At 41.0% G+C, this 19,094-nt stretch overlaps 2 protein-coding genes across 2 annotated transcripts; one reads left to right on the plus strand and one right to left on the minus strand.

Moving 5' to 3' along the window:
- Nucleotides 1-196: 196 nt before the first annotated feature.
- xkrx (XK related X-linked) lies at nucleotides 197-16,787 on the minus strand. The gene is made up of 4 exons (XM_051420321.1): nucleotides 16,648-16,787; nucleotides 9,661-10,625; nucleotides 2,777-3,036; nucleotides 197-1,985 (listed from the first exon to the last, which is right to left on the minus strand). Exons 2-4 carry the CDS (start codon nucleotides 10,017-10,019, stop codon nucleotides 1,120-1,122), a joined length of 1,485 nt encoding a protein of 494 aa, XP_051276281.1. The 5' UTR covers nucleotides 10,020-10,625; nucleotides 16,648-16,787; the 3' UTR covers nucleotides 197-1,119.
- On the plus strand, nucleotides 14,411-18,990 carry arl13a (ADP-ribosylation factor-like 13A). Its single transcript, XM_051420322.1, has 10 exons — nucleotides 14,411-14,504; nucleotides 15,929-16,045; nucleotides 16,409-16,479; nucleotides 16,580-16,832; nucleotides 16,984-17,089; nucleotides 17,201-17,406; nucleotides 17,516-17,624; nucleotides 17,904-18,177; nucleotides 18,259-18,378; nucleotides 18,483-18,990. The coding sequence occupies exons 1-10, from the start codon at nucleotides 14,446-14,448 to the stop codon at nucleotides 18,536-18,538; spliced, it is 1,371 nt and encodes a 456-aa protein (XP_051276282.1). The 5' UTR covers nucleotides 14,411-14,445; the 3' UTR covers nucleotides 18,539-18,990.
- Nucleotides 18,991-19,094: the final 104 nt, after the last annotated feature.

Consider the following 19,094-nt stretch of genomic DNA (forward strand, 5'->3'; position numbering starts at 1 on the left):
ACCTGTTGGAAACTCGAGCTGGATCAGCAGGTATCTACCCGGAATGAGGAAGTGTGGGTTACACCATACAGGAATTTATAGCCTCCTCAACTGTGATGCAACCAGTTTAATGGGAAGAATACATGTTTTATTGTGTTTGTGATAAGAATGAGTGAGTAATCGTGCTTGATCTTTAGAACAAATAAAAAGGCAAAAATGAATGTGTAGACTGATTATTTTATTTTAATATTCAAGTAAAACAGTAGTAGTCAAGGCACTGAACGAACAAACAAGACAAAACTTAAAAAAAAAAAAAAAACCCAAGCAAACAGTGAATGCACCTCAATAAAGAATAAGCTAATTTGATGTCAGTATTGTTAATGAATCAACTGTGGTGTTAATTTTTAAAGACACACCTAAAGGGAAATAACTTCTCACACGTTTCTTTTGCCAAATTAAAACATGTTCTTTTGTAATCGAGCCAACCAGACTGGACAGTGAACAACACAAGGCATTCATCACAACAGGTTTATGCAGTTGGGCATGAGGAAGATAAATTCTTCTTCTGACCTTTTCTTGCCCTCCTGCTTTTTAATTTTCTTTTTTTTAAATGTCTGTTAAGTGCAGATGCAAACGTGTGCAATGGGAATATTCATGGTGTGAACCCTGAGAGGAAGTAATCTGGGGGGCTGGGGGCTTTCCCGCTCAGTCGTTCGGGGCACTTCGGACACACTTGGCACTTTCCCCGCACACCTGGCTCAGTCCTGTAATTGACCCACCGCTGCTCTCTCAACACGGCCTTTGTGCGACGCTGCATATCTCGAAATGCTACATTCTTTGGTATACTGGGGCCTTGTGGTGCCCTAAGTGTACGTAATCATCCCTGATAAAGACATCAGGAGTTAACCTAAATCCCTCTCAGAACCATGAATGAATAAAGTTTTGTGCACTTAAGAGAAAACAGCAGAAGTTTGTTCTCTAACACATCACCTCACGAACGCAAAAAACACAAAATCATTCAGTTTTTTGTGTTAAAGGACTCGAGGTCTCACCCAGCGGTGCAGCCTGCAGCGCCAGCTGGGATGTGTTTCTACATTAGAGAACTTAAGTTTGTTAATTGAATTCCCCACAAAGCCCCTCTCAGGCTGCTTCCATCATGTCTTCAACAATAGCCGTCTCCCGCTCTCCCAGCTGACTGGTGAGGTCGGGGGGTTCGGAGTTTTGTGGGTCCAGCAGCTCCAGTGGCTCCTCTGGCACCAGCACCATGGTGGCAGCATTGGAGTATGAAGGCGCCGGCTTCCGTCGCCCACCTCTCGCTCCCCCCCGTCCTTTAAGGCAGCAGATGCAGTGCAGGCAGTCGTGGACGTTGTATTTGAAGAGGCGTCTGCAGGGGTGGCAGAACTGGTAGAAGAGCAGCATGAAGAGCACGGACAGGCTGTAGCAGATCAGCAGCTGAACGGCCAGCAGTGGCGCGCACACATACTCGTAGAAGTCCGACTTGAAGAAGTACCAGAGCGTGATGAGGACAAAGTTCTCAACAAAACGTCCGCAGTAGTACATGGCCAGACGGCCCCAGCGCTGCTTCCTCTCAATGAGCTCTCGATGGGTGAGGTCCAGCTGCACCGCCGACCAGCAGAAGATGTTGATGCAGGCGTAGAGCAACGTGAACATGCTCAGCACCACCGTGGTGCCCAGCTTAGAGAAGTTTTTCTCCACTTCATTAGTTAGCGAGCCTTTCTTGGCCCAGAACTCAGCCCAGGGGAGGAAGAAGAAGAAGAGCAGGTTAGCCAAGCCGACAAGGATCACCCAGTGTGTGAGCGCTGTGCTGAAGAGGACCAGAGCAGTGATCCGGGTGGCAATCTCCAACCCTCTCCACACAATCATGCACAGGTAGGCTGCAGGGCGCAACCGCACCTTGTAGTCGTCATATCTGATCTGGATGGCCAGAACGCTGCACACAAGAGCCCCGTATATGATGGAGATCAGGGTGATGATCATCAGAGTCCCTGTGAAAACAAACAGAGGGTAATCTATTACACCTTATAAACATCTACAGCACCACAACACTGCACCTTTCAAAAATGTCTCATCATTAGCAACATAAACTGATCATAATTCTAGACAGAAATCTATTCAAATGTATTCACTTACTGTAAGTAAATACCTGCAACACTAATTATTACATCAGCCTCAGCTGTACTGGGTTTATTGCTACTTAGCAAAACAAGCTAAGATGCTAACAACTAAACATTCCACCTGCTTAATATTAGCATATTAGGATTGTGCTTGTGAAATTTTCAGCATGCTGAAGTTAGCATTTAGCATCTGTAAGTACCGCCTTACAGAGCAGCTAGCATTGCTGTCTTGTTCTAATGTAAATGACTTTCACACTGCACCCACTGACTTTTACTAGCGTTTCTGTTGTCTGCTATGACAAAGCTCTTCCACAAATCTGATATCTTCAAAAATCTCCTTACACACTGGCTCCTTAATAATTGTGGAGAGAAAGTATTACCTATATCATAGTAATGTTATATGAGGTTATTTAAAATCTGCATATACATACATTAAAACTGGCAGGGACATTGACTGATTGATTGATTTGTCATAGTCTGAGTATCGCTGCCAACCCCAAAGAATTTGGTCATTTCAGAGGTATTTCAACCTTGCCAACAACAAAAACCAGGATGCAACACTGTAAAGTACAGATCTTTTAAAGACACACACAGTGGAACAGTAGTGGAACAGTAGTGGAACAGTAGTGGAACAGTAGCACAAAGCCCTCAGTCATTCTTACATCTTGCAGGGAGGAAGTATTTCTCCTGGATGCTGGCGTACAGCTGCAGCGTCAGTTGAGGCGTGGAGCCCAGAAAAGCCTGGATGACTGCGGTGCGTTTGAAGGCGTTTCTGTGAGTGGCCAGGGTGCGTTCTGACTGGCCGATTTCCCACTCCATGGGCGTCCCCTGTCCCTTCTTCAGACTGATCTTCCTGGAGATGGTGACGTAAGGCTCCTCCTTTTTACCCGCCTTGAAGTAGACCACCAGAGCTTCGAAACACCTGAGGATGTAATACAGGGTGACTGTGAGTGGAGTAATATTTTCACACCAACAGAGGGCAGTGCAATATTATGTTTGAGTTACGGCACACAACAGAAAGATGTTATGACATTTAACATTTAGTCATCATAGTGCGAATGTGTGATTAAAAAAATAGAGTAAAAGTAGAATAATAATAATAGTAGAATAAATCATCAGAGGTAATATTCAGCAATTTGTTGTTGCAGCTTGTTTTCAGTAGAGGAATTTAAAACAAGTTATTTGCCATGGACACAACATTGATCTCAGGAATGTCATCTCAGGTTAGGGATCCTAAGGGATAATCAGATGTTTCTTTCTAAATCACAGCTAAACAAACACAAGCACAACACTGAGAATCCACCAGAGGGCAACCAGAAGACAGGAAACCCAGTTCCCTGAGGCCTGAATGTATACACTGAGAATATCTGGGTGTGGTGCTCTTAATGTTTGCAAGGTAAATGCTCCCTGTGTTCAGTCACAGGGTGGAAATCACCACAGTTCTTTACTCACTGCCAGAGGTTCTTGTTGAACAAGTGCATACTGTTAACTTTAAAGAAACTAAATATTCAAATGTAATTGTTAAACACATTAAAATAAATCATTTAAATGATTCCTGGGTGGTTTTTGAATGATACAAAAGAACCAAATGTTCAAGCTGCACAAGGAAACTACCTAAACTGGAAGTGCAAGGTTTCCACCTGTCAACGACAAAATGTCACCATTATAATCCCTGAATAATACATGTAAACTGACCTCAAACTCTCAGAGCTGCACATCTGCGCTCAACAGACAAACCCAGCCCTCTGAGGATTCCCACTGCAGCACTAAATCTCACATCACTGTGCTGGAATGTAATCTTTCTCTCCAAAATTTCCAACTTTGGACATCAGGCCTCAGGAATCCCACATGAATCTACTATCCCATGGTTCAACTATGCTAGATTGTGGCTTCAGCTGCCACTAGTGGGGAAACTGTGCTCTTTACTTACAGTGCAAATACGGCATAGCGCCAAGCTTCCACACAAGTCCCTGAACTGTGCTTGACCCAAACGTTAGAGGCTGGCTTGTCGTTATTTGGAAGCACACTCTTATCACTAAACCAGCACACACACTTACAGCATATTCACTCCCAGACTGACAGCCATGGGGAGCTGAGGGCCATTTCGGCTTTAGAGTACAAGGTCTAGCATAGAAGAACAGCAAAGGCACAAAAACCTGATTTACTGACATCTTTTCGACTGGAAATCTGGCAGCACAATGGGCTGAGGACGCAGTATGAGGGTACTGAACTCGAGCCAGCGTGCACTTAGGATTCTGTAAAGCGACTGAGAGGCAGACTGAATTTCACTTACGAGAGAGGGGGGGAAAAAACAGCATTACTGATGAATGCATTAGCCCAGACAATCAATATGCTGACTTCCAGGGCAGCATCTTATGGATTTATAAAAAGGAAACACAGGCTATTGCTCTGTATTTGCAGTCTAAACATGCAACATGTTCCCTCAGTGTGTGAACACAGCAGTGTGGTGTAACAAACACCACATGAAAGAAGAGGAACTGGCTTTAAAAAAAGTCAAGAAATCTCTGTGACAAACTAAAACACTGGTATTCTCTGACTGGCACCAGAGCATTCAGGAAATTCTTTCAAAAGCTCTTTAGTAAGACATGGTCGCTCAGGATTACCCCATCGGGCTCATCGGAGTGTGGAGAGTTTCAAACACAAAGAGACACAAAACAAGCAGCTCTACATGCTGAGACTGGTCCAAGCTGACAGAGTAATTATGTAGTTCTGTCCCTGCTTTGGGAGCATGATCACATACTACAAAGAGACAAGTCAAGACAAGGTCTATCCTGTGTCAGCTAACCCCACCCCCCGTCCTTAAGGTTGACATACTGACTGTGTGGGATACTGTGTCACACTATCTTCTGGTGGACTCAAAACAACAAAAACAAGGTTTCACAAAAATAGACTTATACTTAGTTATCTGTAAAAAAGAAATGTGAGTTGAAATTTCTGATAGCGGCCGTGTTGTGTTCAACTGTGCAGCCACAAGATCAGCAATTACACCATCCCCGAGTCACACAGGAAACCTCCCATCTGAGCCAAGAAGAGCCTGTTTACAGAAGCACAGTGTGGAATAATAAGAGCTTGAAATAAAACAGAAGAAGAGAGCGCAGGGCAGAACAGATTGAAATGTTCTGTAAGAACAATCCTAGTATTTGTTTTCTGGCATCATTCAAACTATAAGAGACGTTACAGCTCAGTGTAACGGATCATAAGTGCACGAAGCCTTTACAAAGCTCACATTAGCACTGATATTAAAAGCTGATTCATGGGTCACGGCTGTTTTAAGTCACTGGCAGGAACAAAGCATTCTTGAAGTAGATGTGTACAGGATCACAAACAACTGTATGTAGCTGACAGATAACAATGCTTTTGGTTTCAGCAGCTTATCTTTTTCAGAGGGACAATCCAAGATCGTTTTTAGCCATGCTACTGTAGCAGCAGCGTGGCTCTGTGGATGTCTGTCCGGTAGATACTCAGTCCAAACTGAAATATTATAACAACAACTAGAGGGACTGTAATGAAGTTTTGTACCGATACTGAATCCTACACTTTGGTTCTGACAACAGGTCAAATTATTAACAAACACAGAACCAAAAGAGTCGTTCATGAGTCGGTTTGCTGGTTGCATGTAATTGAAACTAACCAGGTTACTTAAAGAGTGTTATCGTCACTAGTGTAGGGAGTGGGGACTTCCCTGTGTGCTGCACACACACATTCTAGCGTACTGCACAACTAAATATGCAAGAAGCAGCTAATGTAGCCCAGAGCTGCTAACCTCAACCAAAGCTGAGGAAGGAGCTACAGAGATCTGGCAAACGTCTTTTTAACTCTATTCCCCCAGACTTTTTTCACTTGTAAGACTCAGCAGACATAAACACTAATACTGACATATCTACAGTAATCTAAGTTCTGCTATTAATGATGATGATGAATAAAAATCTTCATCAAAAATCAATACAACAATGACTCAATGCATTCTCAAACAACACTTCAGAGCTACAGGCCATATCACTGAAAACTACCTGCAGAGTGAACAGAAACAGACTCTGGAGCTGCTGGTGATGTTTCCTGTAATTACATGTGTGACTTTATCTTTATTGTGTTAATAGATAGTTACAGACCTGCGCCTGACCTTGGTCCACTTAACTGTGTGAACTGAAAATCTGCATGAAGCACTGTTACAGAAAGGTCTTGCCTCTATGTACGTGTTAAATTGTAAAAGCACTTTTGGCTGAAATGGCATTTATCACAACTGTTAAAGCAGAAATCATGTGCGCCTTGTAAACTTATCTGTTTTGTTAGCATTGAAGATCATTTCCTGGCCTCTGAATGGATCTACAAAGCCCTTCACGTGTTTTATCTGTAGCTAGAGCTTCATTGATCATTTATCAGCATATTTCTGCATACTTTTCCTTATATCTGAAACCTGTTCTGAAATATGTTAAGACTAGTATAGGCTGCACTGAAAGCTGAGCCACAAATAAAGTTATTTATATGCCTTTTAGCAACACTTTTCCCCGGCACAGCATTCTTTCCTGAAGCATGTAACCTGCACGGAGCTGAAGGTGGAATTTCTTGCCCTATAAAAAGAAACACACCCTTCAAGTAACGCTTAGAACTGTAAATTCAGAGCAACCCCTCTGGGTTCACTGTTGACAAATCAAAGTTCAGAAAGGGAGAGAAAGTATCAAGTGTAGATTTGAATTTCAGAGAACCTAACACACAAGTCTCCGCCTACATCTTGCTGCATGAGTCACAGTTTGTCAAACAGGTCTCTCAGCCGTGACCGACTGACTCAGAACTGCAATTTAACTGTATTTAAACAGAACACCTCTGTCAACAAGCATCCATCTCTAAACCTTTTTTTAAAAACACTGCATCCTCTAGGAGAACACTTATTTGCTGCTTCTGGTTTGTTTTTTGCACTGCTTTGATGTCCAAGAATAAAATCAAGCTGTATTATTTCTAGAAGCTTTTCCGGCAACATTCAAGATTCAAGAGGTTTATTGTCATATGTACAGTGAGAAAGACAGTGGTTTATACATACAATGAACAACTTACAATAATAATAATAATTTATACAAACATCTCTCTCTCTGTCTCTCTCTCTCTGTCTCTCTCCTCCTGAGCCAACCAGGCCAGATCAGTGGTCTGCAGCACTGAGGCCTTTGGCTGCCATAATCCTGAGATGAGGTCATACAACTGAGTGGTGTACAAGCCATGAATGTGAAAAGATGTGTAACTGGGGCAGGTGCCAGGTCTGCGGAGTCATTTGACAGACGGGTTTTAGAGTTTTGACTGCGGGGGGGTTGGTTCAACCGAGGACATGAGCACGCTTCTATATGACGTCTATCCATATTCAACCTTGTAGATAATGTGGGAGGTTGTTATGTTCAGTCAATCCTTCTGTTCTTCTCACTGGACAGCCTTTCCATCTGGAGTGTGTTTCAGTTAATGACTTGCAAAAAATAAAGAGGCTGTTTGTATCGTAGCAAATGAATGTGGTTACTAAAGTTTAGTTGATGAACTGCAACAGGTCGATGCTGACTGACCAACCGAGTAAGTCAGTCAGGATTAAGGCTATAAGTATTTTCATTATTGATTGAGAGAGAGGAAATGCCCATCACAGTCATCTTGTGACATCTTCAAATGTCTTGTATTGTTCGATCAAATCTCCAAAACCACAAAAATATTATATATATATATATATGACAAAGAAAAGCAGCTAATCCGCTCATTTAAGAGATTGGAATCAGTCTTCACAGTTTTTGCTTGAAACATTATGAAAACTATTAATCATTTATCATAATAGTTTCCGATTACTCTCTCAGTTAACTAATTGATTAATGGTTTCGGCTCTAGCCAACATCCTACATCTTAACTTAGATCCATCACTTTGAATCTCAAAAGATTCTTTAAAAGGCTTTTATGTATCCTCTTAATTGCACTGTGAATGAAAGTTGAAGTTGCACATCCAGTTATTAACCCTGTTTACCCCGTTTAGGGGCACAGGGCGTCCACCAGAGCTCTTCTCTAGGCCTGGACTTTTGCTTCCTGCCAGCTTGGTTTGATTTGAAGTCTTGAAGCGTGGAATGTCTCCAGGTGTTTTTCAGCTGAACCTGTTTCCTATTTCCCTGTGGATTACAGTCCAGGGTTTGTCTTATGATATTATTAATGTCCTTCCTATCCATTTCCACTTGGTAGTATTGTGGTAGCTATGGACAGGTGACAAATTAAAGGGGAAAAAAACAAATAAAAAACACACACAAAGAAGGAGAGGAGACACATGACACGAGGGGTCAGTGAATGGTTTGATGTAGAGCCGGGTATTGGCAAGAATCTGGCAATACAATACGTAACACAATACAAGGGTTACGATTCAATATATGGTGATATATGCAACCAGAACAGTGTGATCTGCATTTGTATTTATCACAGTCTTCACTTAACAACACTGCTGTGTGACCGTTTGGTGGTTTAAACCCAAAAATCAATGCAGTGTTTTTGAGAATCGATACAATCCATTTAATCTGTATTTACACCGCTAGTTCAATGAGAATGGAAAGGATGTGAATCAACTGAGCCCCTATGGGAGGTCTTCCTAGTTGGTAATCCTCCACAATTCCCTCACTTATAGTTTTGATGGGCCACCATAGCTTTAGGATGTAGCGTAGGCATTTGTTTACCACATCTCAGAACCATAGAACAGGATAGTCTTAGATAGTTGCTGGTTTAATAACCATACTGGCCCCAGTATATTGATTGCCTGCGGTGCTTTAACCAATAAGTAGCTCCATGTCCTCGTCTGCGCCTCCGTTCCTGCTGATGTTGCTCCCCGTCCTCTATAAGCCCCCACCCTAAGTGTGATGGGTCGAGTAGTTCTGGGGTTATTGTCGTGGTCTTAGGTTTTTCTAGTATTGATCTTTAGTCCAAGCTGCTGGCTAGATGAATAAAGTTCACTGGATTTGTGTCCTTTGGTGTTCGGTTGTTCTCCTCATGATCTGGTTCACTGACACCAGGAAAAAGTCAGGATACAACCGTTCTGTTCTTGTCTCCAACATGTCAGAAAATACTTTAAATTCTTGCTTTCGCCACAGTCCATGGTCTTATCTTCAACTTTGGTTTGTCAAAAACCCCAAATATATTAACTTTATTGTCATTAATATTAAATCCTCACATTTGAGAGGCTGGAACAAGGAAATACTACAATTTAAAATGACTAAAACTATTAAAGAATTATTAATAGTTGCCAACTCGTTAAATTTTCTGCAGCTCTTACATGCACAAGTAATGATAATTATAATAATATTTACACGGACAATACTGAAAAATAGTGAAAAATTCCAGACATGACTTTTCAAAGCTTAAAAATAAAATAAACTTTGTTGTGTTTACCACAAACCAAACCAACCACTGACTGGCAGAAAACCTTTAAACTCTAAGTACTGTGGAAAAACAACCAGGACTAATGCAAAAGTACCACCTTGTAGTGAACTACCCTTTGACCATGCCCCCCACCACCCCGACCCTCACCTACCTGATGACGGGTCCGAGCAGCAGCAGGTGCAGGAAGAGGACCAGCGGCCGGTCCCGACCCAGGTCCCTGTGGATGAACGTCAGGGCCAGCTGAATGAGCACCGCGGGCAGCAGCATGAAGGTGATGGTGAAACCCATCCAGATGACATCGTCGGATTTGTGGTACCTGCTGCAGACAACCGCGGCGGTGACGAACTCCGCGCAGTAGAGTACGGTGGCCAGCAGGACGCTGAAGGGAGGTTGGACCCGGCTGTGACTGACCACCAGCATGACCCCGTTCTCCACCGCCGAGGAGGAGCACTCCTGCGGGTCTATGTCCGAGATGTCCCTCTCCTGCTCCTCCATGGTCACCTCGCACATGATAGTTAAGGTTTTTGTACCGCGGGGAGCAATGTGGAGGCGATTGTTAGGACTGGAGTCGCCGCACTGCGCTCAAAAACAAAGAAATCATCACTTTTATTTAATTTGTTTTTTTTGATGCGTCGTCTCTCCCAACTTTCCACCAAGTTGATCATCGCCGGTGTTCACATTGTGTGTGTCTCCCTCTCTGTCTCTCTCTCTCTCTCACCGGCAGCTTTAGTTTTATTGTCCGATATAAAGTCGTACGTGGCGTTACACACCCTGTTTAATCTATACGAAACCACCTCTCTGCCCGCTGTGATATCAGCCGCAACATCGGCTACAACTTCCAGTCCGTAACAAAACAACTCATCGTCCGAGTCCGGTTTTCCTGTGGGGGGGTTCAGTGAGCCTGTTGTTGTTCCCGGTCTCTCTCACACACAGTGAGGGGTCCTCCACAGTCCTGGCCGCTGGCTCTGGGAGGGTTTGGGAGTCTCCGTATATTGGAGGACTGGTGCGGCTGCAGGCGGGTCGAGTCTCCGATCTTTTACCAGCGCTGTCAGCGCAACGTCTGCGTCAAGTTACCCAGAAACACGCGGGTCGACGCCGGAAGTGATAGGCGTCTGCCTTCAAAGTAAGAGAGATTAGAGACGAGATAAGATAAAGCTGTCATCACTAAAGATATTACTTGTCCTAGGGTAGGATTTACGTGTAAAAACAAACACAAACACACACAAAGATATTGACAATAAACAATTCAGACAAACTCAAAGGCTACTCTGGAAATAAAACTATAACTATACTGTAGATTTGGTGAAGAAAAATAGACATACACACTGTAAAAAAACACTGTTTTGATTAAAAATTAAAAAGAAAACAGTCATTTATTGCCAACTTAACATAACTTAATGTGTAAACAATCCATGTGGTATCTTGCTCAGGTCCTTGTGGCTTTTTACTAGATTTCACTATGTCTGCCAAACTAACTGCACTGAGATACGCACTGTAGTTTTATTACATACAGGATTTGTCCTGTTCAAATTGAAGCTCTGTAGAAGGGTTAGCATAGAGAGATCAGTTTCACTGCACTTCCATTTTTAGTTTCCACCAGCAGGGCGGACTTGGCCTTGTTATAGTGACCTACCATTGAACAGGTGCAGCACAAACACACACAGACTGAATCAGTGGCCAAAACGTCACTCTTCTCATTCACATTTTACGTGGCCATTTTCTCATTACATTACCATTTGTTAAAGCTACATGCACATTAGGTGACATGAACATTTTGTGACCCGGGTGAAAGGAATTAGTTTGATGTTTGCTCAACCACTAATGCAAACAAGGAGTATCTGTTTGAAAGGTGCATGAGAAAAACACAATCTGTGGTGGCATACGAAATATTTCCAGTGCAAAACTGCTGTCTGTGTTGTTTAGTAAGTCCTGTCTTATTTTACTTAAAAAAAATACTTATTTGAAAGAGCAATAATCTCCAGTATACAGCAGTAATCTAGTATTGCAGTAATTTCCCCTTCAACAACGAAACAAAAACAAGGTTATTAATAATTACATATCTAAAAGTAAACTAAAAACTAAAATTAAGTATGAAAAAACATTTTAGTTAACCACAATAAAAATAAAAAATAAAAATCTGAAATGATATTGTGTACTTGCAAAACAAAGTAAAATAGAAAACAAATATAAAGCAAATGTCTTCAGTTTTTGTTTTTGTCAATTTGGTCAAATATGTCACCACAACCAGCACGAGGAGGCTTCGGTGCATTTAGTCTTTACTGGAGACTGTCAGTCAGTTTCCTTCACAAAGTGTTGTGTTTGTATTCTAACACCTATTCTGAGCTTCTCAAAAAATCTTCTCCCTGACAAATATCCCATATTATAATAAATATAATACTGAAACTGATAAAAACTGAACTGAAAATAAACATTTTTAAACAATGAAAACTAAACTGAAACAAGTTCTGTGTATATTTCACTGTGAACTGTGGGGCAGTTTTGACACAGCTCATCCCAAACATGCTGACCTCTTCCCGTCTAATCAGATCTCATCTAAATCAGTGACGTCAGCATTGTGAAGGAGGTAAAAACAGTGTATGCAGACTTGTCATTACTAATGCATGTGTTTGGTGAAGCGGTGGCGTGGGTCAGTGACTTCAGACTGCAGAGGCTGTGTGCTCTGTGGAGCCAAGGGGAAGTGGAAGATGGAAACATCATTACGGAGCACCACACATGCCCTTTACACAATGTTACCAGCCAATCATGTCAGTGAAAGGATACACTGCTTGTCTATGTTAGAAATTCTTAAGAGACTGAAATAAACTGTTCTTCCTGTCTTTGTTTTTAACCCACTCAAGTGATAGTTTGACATTTTGCTTTACTGCAGAGAGATAGATAAGAAGATTGAGACCACTCTGATGTTTGTACACTGAAGCTGCAGCCAGGAGATGGTTAGCTTAGCTTAGCACTAAGACTAGAAAGGGGCTCTGCCTACCAGGAACTGTAAAGCTCTCTAATTAACACGTTATATCTTGTTGGTTTACTCCAAACTAAAAATGAACAACAAATTGCTGTCTCACATGTGTTATCAGACTAGTTTTTGGTCAGGTGCTGTCTCTGCTGGTTGCCTGACACATTCTGTTACCTTTGCCTAGGCTAGCAGTTTCCCTCTGCTTCCAGTCTTTATGCTAAGCTAGGCTAACCATCTTCAGACTGTAGGTTCATATTGAATTGTACAGACATGATAGCGGTTTTGGCCTTCTCAATTAACTCTAGGCAGCACAGCACAATTTCCAATATATTGAACTATTAATCTTTTATAGCAGAAGCTGTAAAATAGTCTGGCTGGAGCCCAGACTGCAAAATCAGCAGTTGGGGGGTCTTTGAAATATGTTTGCAATGTGGCGAACAGGAGCAGATGGGGGTGTGGTCCTCAGCTGCTGCTGTTTTTGCACTGTGTACGTGTGTGTGTGTGTGTGTGTGTGTGTGTGTGTGTGTGTGTGTGTGTGTGTCTCAGTGTCAGCTGACACAGGGCTGTGGTCAGAGTCTGGGATGAGTCTACTCAGCAGAGGAGGGCAGAGCCTGAACTGACGTTCGTTTAAGGACATAATGAGATAAGGCCTGCGCATTAAACCATTGTTCCAGGTCTCTGAAAGCTGTCTTATTCGCTTAAAGCATAATTTCATTACAGCTGCGTAAGCTCTGCTCGCTCCTCAATCCACTGCCAATTTTCTTTAGATTTTCCTACATATACATTAAGATATGAAATAGGCCAGTGCTGTGGATTGTTTGTATAGAGGCTGCAAATCCTAACTATTTATGTTCAGCTGTGAGTAGACTGACATTTAGCTGCAGTGGAAATTCATCTTAGCTTGTCAACAACTAGAAAATAGAGCCATTATATTATTTACAGAGATTTCAAGATGCTCAGCAGCCTCTGGCAGTGAAAATAGATCTTGTGAATATGAGGCCATCTAGTGGCTGATGCTGCAATATGGCTTAATTATTGTATTAATACCATTATGTAATATGATGATCCTCTGTAAATGTTAAACTGAACCAATGTTGCACCTGAAAATTAATATTTAGAGTTAGATAATTACATTGATCCCTTCTAAACAAAGTTTTTATTTGTGTATGGAATGTGCTATTATAAATAAACTTATTAAATGTATTTTCACCTCAAATATACACCACACTGAATAACACACAGTATAAATGAATAATACATTTATGTATATTTTATATTATTATATGTTTTTTCTTTTATTTGGCAGGAATAGTGCTCATTTATCAACAGAAAAACAACTATTAATGTTTGTTTTTTTAATTCAATTTTCATCTGTTCAGATGCTCAGATGTTAAAAAGGCACCTTAAAAATAAAAATAAAGTATCTATCTTATAAAAACATAAAAAAATATGCACACAACACACCCACCAATAAATATAAGTATAATCAGAAACATAGTTAGTTAGCTAGAATCCATAATAACAGTGAAATTATCGCCATGCCACAACTAATTCAATAAAAATGTACGTCACAAGAAGAAAATAGGCCTGTAGCAATCTCTATTTCCAATTATACCTGTAAACCTGTTGCACATACATTGAAGTGTGACACCACCTGGTCATCACTGTCATGATGTAATTGACTAATTCTGTCCAAACGCTCTGCATGCTAACACATTCAGACTTCAACAGAAAAAGATCACAGCAAGTCACAGATCACACCGTGAGACACATTTAGGCCTCCTGGAAGGATATATAGCTTGTTTGTTGTAGTTAAAGAAGAACCACGCCATCCAATGGGCCTAGTGATTGGCTCAGAGGGCTCTGGGATTGGTTGAAATACCCGTACAACATTACACAGGTGGTTCCTCCCACATGGGGTGACCAAAGGCTTAGTGTGAGCCTGATTAGTTTTGTAGCTGTTGAATGCAAAATGTTAGTAGAGACGAGCACCCAAACAAATGCATGGACGTAGACTTGCTTCTGTGAGTATTCTTTAAATTTCTCTTAAACTCTGCAAATTTCACTCCTATTACCTGTGATTTAGTCATTCAGCGGTATCTACTAGCAGTTTAGTGTCCACTTAGGGTTTGAAATGCTTTGTTTTAATCCACGGATTCTCTGCATTTTACCACCCATGTGCACTGTTATGCATTGTTTGTGTTTTCTTTAGCCTTTTTTAAACAAAACAAACAGTATTAACCAGTAACCAGTATTAATCCGGTATTTGTCAAAACCAACAAAATGTTTAAAATTATAAAATGTACATTTATATATATATTATTTTTCTTTTTTTATTTATCAACAAAATAACAACAACTAATGTTTGTTTTTTTAATTCATTTTTTATCTGTTGTCCCTGCTCAGATGTTAAAAACGCACCATAAAAATAAAAACAACACACCCATTAATAAATATTAGTATGATCAGTAATATAGTTACTTAGCTAGAATCAATAGGAACATAAAAAAACTATATACTATAAGTATAACTATAACTATAACTATATATATATATGAGTAATTAATGTTCTTTTTTTTTATCTCCACACAGAGCAAACACATAAATATTTTACATTCAAACTTGTGTGTTCAGTAGGCTACTGTAAATAAATGATGTCTTTGTCATTTAAAAACATTGTTAACTAGCTAATATCAACACTGTTATACTAACTTCCTCTAAATGTCTAAAATGCTGCGCTTTCAGATGCTCGTGCAAAATACTGTTTTCAAGTGTGGAAAGCTTACACTGTACTGGAAATGATGATCACCTCACTGTCTCCTAGAGCCAAAACAAATATGGGTCAGCTTGTTAACAACACTGCACAAGCAGCCCATTCTTAACTGGCTTTAGCAGATTATGGAGCCTGAACAGATGCACTGGACAAAGGACTGGAAGATCTGCTTGTGTTTTTTATCACATGGACTCAGACACACCTGCTTCATGTGTATTACAAGACTCAAGCAGACTACTCTCTCTCTCTCTCTCTCTCTCTAGACATGGCAGAAAGATTTTACTCACACATCATTTATACCATACACGATAATATTGAGATTAGTCACTGAGAAAACATTTATGTTTTTAGTTAGATTGACTGCAGAGATACACTTTTTGGTCTGGTTGGTTGGTTCTGATTGATTATTGATCCAAGAAACGAAAGAAGAAAATATGTTAAATTAATATGAGCTGAAGAGGGCTAGATTACAGATAATTTTATATTCTGGGAATCAACACTTGGCAGCCAAAGCATTGACCTGATACCTGACCATCTGAAAAGTCTCCTAAACCCACAGAAGACACAAAGCATTTTTATGTTGGTCCTGGCCATGACCCGCAGTGACTCAACCGACTGGTCCTATTTTTGTGTGTGTGTGTATGACTCATACTAAGGTTGACCATCTGTTCGCAGGTACCAGTTCCAGAGAAGATGGTGGCCACTGTGCACACCTTTCTCACCTCAAGTAAACATGTTCAACCTGATGAGCAACTGCTGGACCTGGGTCTCCAAAATACAGGAGCCAATCAGGTACAAATGAAAAGAAAAAGAAATGTATAAAAATGTCAGCCTAATCACAAACAACAGCAACCATATTAAACATTTTAGATTCACAGTATTGGACCAATTAAATCCTAGTGTTGTTGGGTGCAGACATTTATCTGCTCATAGGAACTGGTCTGTAAATAAGTGAACCTAAAATATAAACCAAAGTGAGCGAGCATTCTGTACACACTATATCACAATTACATCTTTCTTTTTCCTTTGGTAGTTTTGTATAATATGAATTTGCATGCCATGTACAGTTCATTGATCCCACCTGGTTTCCTGGTTTCTGTCTAAAAATATGAGTTACTTAAAATGAAATTCTATACTGTGCATACTTCATTGCAGGAAAATGACTGTTCTTGTGGTTGGTCTTGACAAAGCAGGAAAAACATCGTCCATCAGAGGGATGCTAAGAGGTAAATCAACAGTGGCTTTAAGCTGATTTATTATTTAAAGAGCTCAAAAAAGAAACATAACAAATGATCTCCATGTGTTTTACTCCCTGTCCCCCATTAGTCCCCCATGGCGTGGAAGCAGGACCCACCCAGGGCTGCATCCGAAATGAGCTGAGAGTGGAGAATTACCTGGTCACCTTGCTGGATGTGGGAGGATCTGCGGAGTCGAGGGGAGCCTGGAGGGAGCTCTATGGAGAGGCCCACGGGATCATCTTCGTGGTGGACTCCAGTGACAGGCAGAGGATCAAGGAGGTCAAGGAGGTTCTTGCTGACCTGTTGAAGCAACCAAGGGTGGCAGGAAAACCCATATTAGTGTAATTATATTCAACTTTATACATACATTAAAAGTGTAAGATGCACTATGTGCAATGGGGATGAGTAAACAGTGCCCTCTGGTGGCTGATGAAGGGAAATACTGAAATAACTGGGTTAATTTGGGCCTGTGCTGAAACCTTTTCTTTTTAGGTTGGCTAACAAGCAGGACAAAATGAACGCTCTGCTGGGAAGTGAGCTGATTGAGATTCTATTACTGGAGAAGCTGGTCAACCAGAGCCGCTCTCTTTGCCATATTGTAAGTGCTGAACAAACACAAATCTCTTGTAGATACTGAAACTGACCAGACAAGCACAGAATCGTTGAGATGCAGGATACAGAAACAGACCTTTTTCCTTTTCCCTCTCAGGAGCCTTGTTCAGCCTTAATGGACCTGCGACGCTGGTCAGACAGGAAGACTCTACGAGGCCTTCGCTGGTTGCTGCGAGCTGTTTGTCTGGATTACCCCGAGCTATGTACTCGTGTAGCCCAGGACAGCAAGAGGGCTCTGGAACCAAGAGAGAGGGAAAAGAACTGGAAAACAGAGAAAGTTCGCAGAAAAACCAAAGGGGAAAGGTAAGAAAGGCCTTAACGTATAGTACAGATAAACAAAAACCTAAGCATGATATATTACTTAATCTGAGCTACACTTTGACCTTTTATGTTAAATGTTTTCTCACTTCAGAATGCGATCCAGCAAGTCAGATCTGCGTCAGGTTCATCGGCCAAAAGACAAGGAGAAAAAGTCCAAGGGGGAAGGAAAGTTGCAACCCATTCGAAACATGTTGCAAAAGGTTAGGAAAATATTTGGCATCCTTTTTTTAAAAACTACACTCAGTGGCCACTTTTGGATACACCTGTAAATAATTCAATAATGCAATCCAGTACAGCGACTCAGCCATAAACTCTACATTTACAAAGATAATAATGTGTTGCTTTCCACCATCAGAGAGGTATTAATTTAACTATATGTTTATTATTGAGGTTGTAGTTTGCGATGTTTTATAATCTAATCAAATCCATTTACAAACATGTGGGAGGCAGAATTAAACTCATACATCTTTCATTCACAGGAAACCACTCTTAAAAAGAACCTGAGGACAAGTAAGAAGAAGAAGACGCCGGTTAAGGTCAAGGATGGGGAAAGGGATCAAGAAGAAGCAAACAATCAGGAGGAGGAAGAGGAGGGTGACGTTAATGAAGGAGAGCAAGAAAACTCTGCTCACAGAGAGAAAGCCAGCAGTGCCCTGATCCCCCCGAAAAAGGGCAAATCGAAACGCAAAATGAAGGCGAAAGAAGATACTCTGGAAATCCTATCACCTGACAACGACGAGAAGGCGCTCAAAGGTTAATATCTTAACGGCCTATATTTTTGGTTATTATCTCTTTAAGAATCAAATTCTAATATTTCCTTTACCTTCTGTATAGCTAAAGGGGAAGAAAAGAGGAAGAAGAAGAAAGTTGTCACAGTAAAAAGAAAGAACAAGATCAACACAGAGGAGATGCCTGCAGCTTACTCTCAGCCTGTGGACCTGTCTGCAACCTTTGGTGAGCCTCATCCACTTCTTCCATCTCCAAATCAAATACAGTAATTTGGACTGAAGATGAAATCACGGCTTTAATTTTAAAAAGGTGACCCTGTCTCCCGATAGATCTTTACCGAAAAGCCATACTGGCTCTGAAGGAACGTCAGGATCAGGGACAGTGAGAGTGAGTCCTGGTTGTGTCCTGCGACCTGAGTGTGAGGATGTGGTCTGCAGCAGTAGTAGTACACGGTCACACTATATCACTTCACAAACTCTCACTCCCCTTGCTTCCCTTTTTTTGTTTTGACTGCTGTGTCTTTATCACTATGTATAGATGATCACTTCAGACCTGATCCCTGAACCTTTGTGAAACTGCAAATTCCAAAGTGTAGTGAAGAGCTGGTCTGATTAATCATGTAATGATAGAAACAAAATGTTAAAGGAGGGTTTGTTTGAATGAATCTATGCAATTTTGATTGTGAAGGAAACATGACTTTTCAACTGTATCCTTTTTTTTTTTTTACCAATATTTGAGCATTTTACAGTAATGAACAGTACACTGCGGGAGGAGAACGGGACATTGTTAAAGTGATGAACAAATCAATGAAACTGTATAATAAACATTTTGTCACTACTTGCATGGCATATTTTATGTATTTACATTACAGGAACAGCAAACAAAGTATCTGTGCTACAAGTTATTTAGATTTATAAATCACACACAGACCGATCTGAGCC

Source organism: Dicentrarchus labrax, unplaced genomic scaffold (assembly GCF_905237075.1).
Source record: "Dicentrarchus labrax unplaced genomic scaffold, dlabrax2021, whole genome shotgun sequence".
Classification (NCBI taxonomy): domain Eukaryota; kingdom Metazoa; phylum Chordata; class Actinopteri; family Moronidae; genus Dicentrarchus; species Dicentrarchus labrax.

What these genes read in the sequence shown, in the direction of transcription:
- xkrx (XM_051420321.1), bottom strand. Translation starts at nt 10,019, where the DNA reads ATGTGCGAGGTGACCATGGAGGAGCAGGAGAGGGACATCTCGGACATA. An exon ending in CTGCTCGGACCCGTCATCAG is followed by an intron (nt 3,037 to 9,660) that starts GTAGGTGAGGGT and finishes TTACATCCTCAG; the next exon opens with GTGTTTCGAAGCTCTGGTGG. An exon ending in ATACTTCCTCCCTGCAAGAT is followed by an intron (nt 1,986 to 2,776) that starts GTAAGAATGACT and finishes TTGTTTTCACAG; the next exon opens with GGACTCTGATGATCATCACC.
- arl13a (XM_051420322.1), top strand. Translation starts at nt 14,446, where the DNA reads ATGCAAAATGTTAGTAGAGACGAGCACCCAAACAAATGCATGGACGTA. An exon ending in ATGGACGTAGACTTGCTTCT is followed by an intron (nt 14,505 to 15,928) that starts GTGAGTATTCTT and finishes ATCTGTTCGCAG; the next exon opens with GTACCAGTTCCAGAGAAGAT. An exon ending in TTCGAAACATGTTGCAAAAG is followed by an intron (nt 17,625 to 17,903) that starts GTTAGGAAAATA and finishes TTTCATTCACAG; the next exon opens with GAAACCACTCTTAAAAAGAA.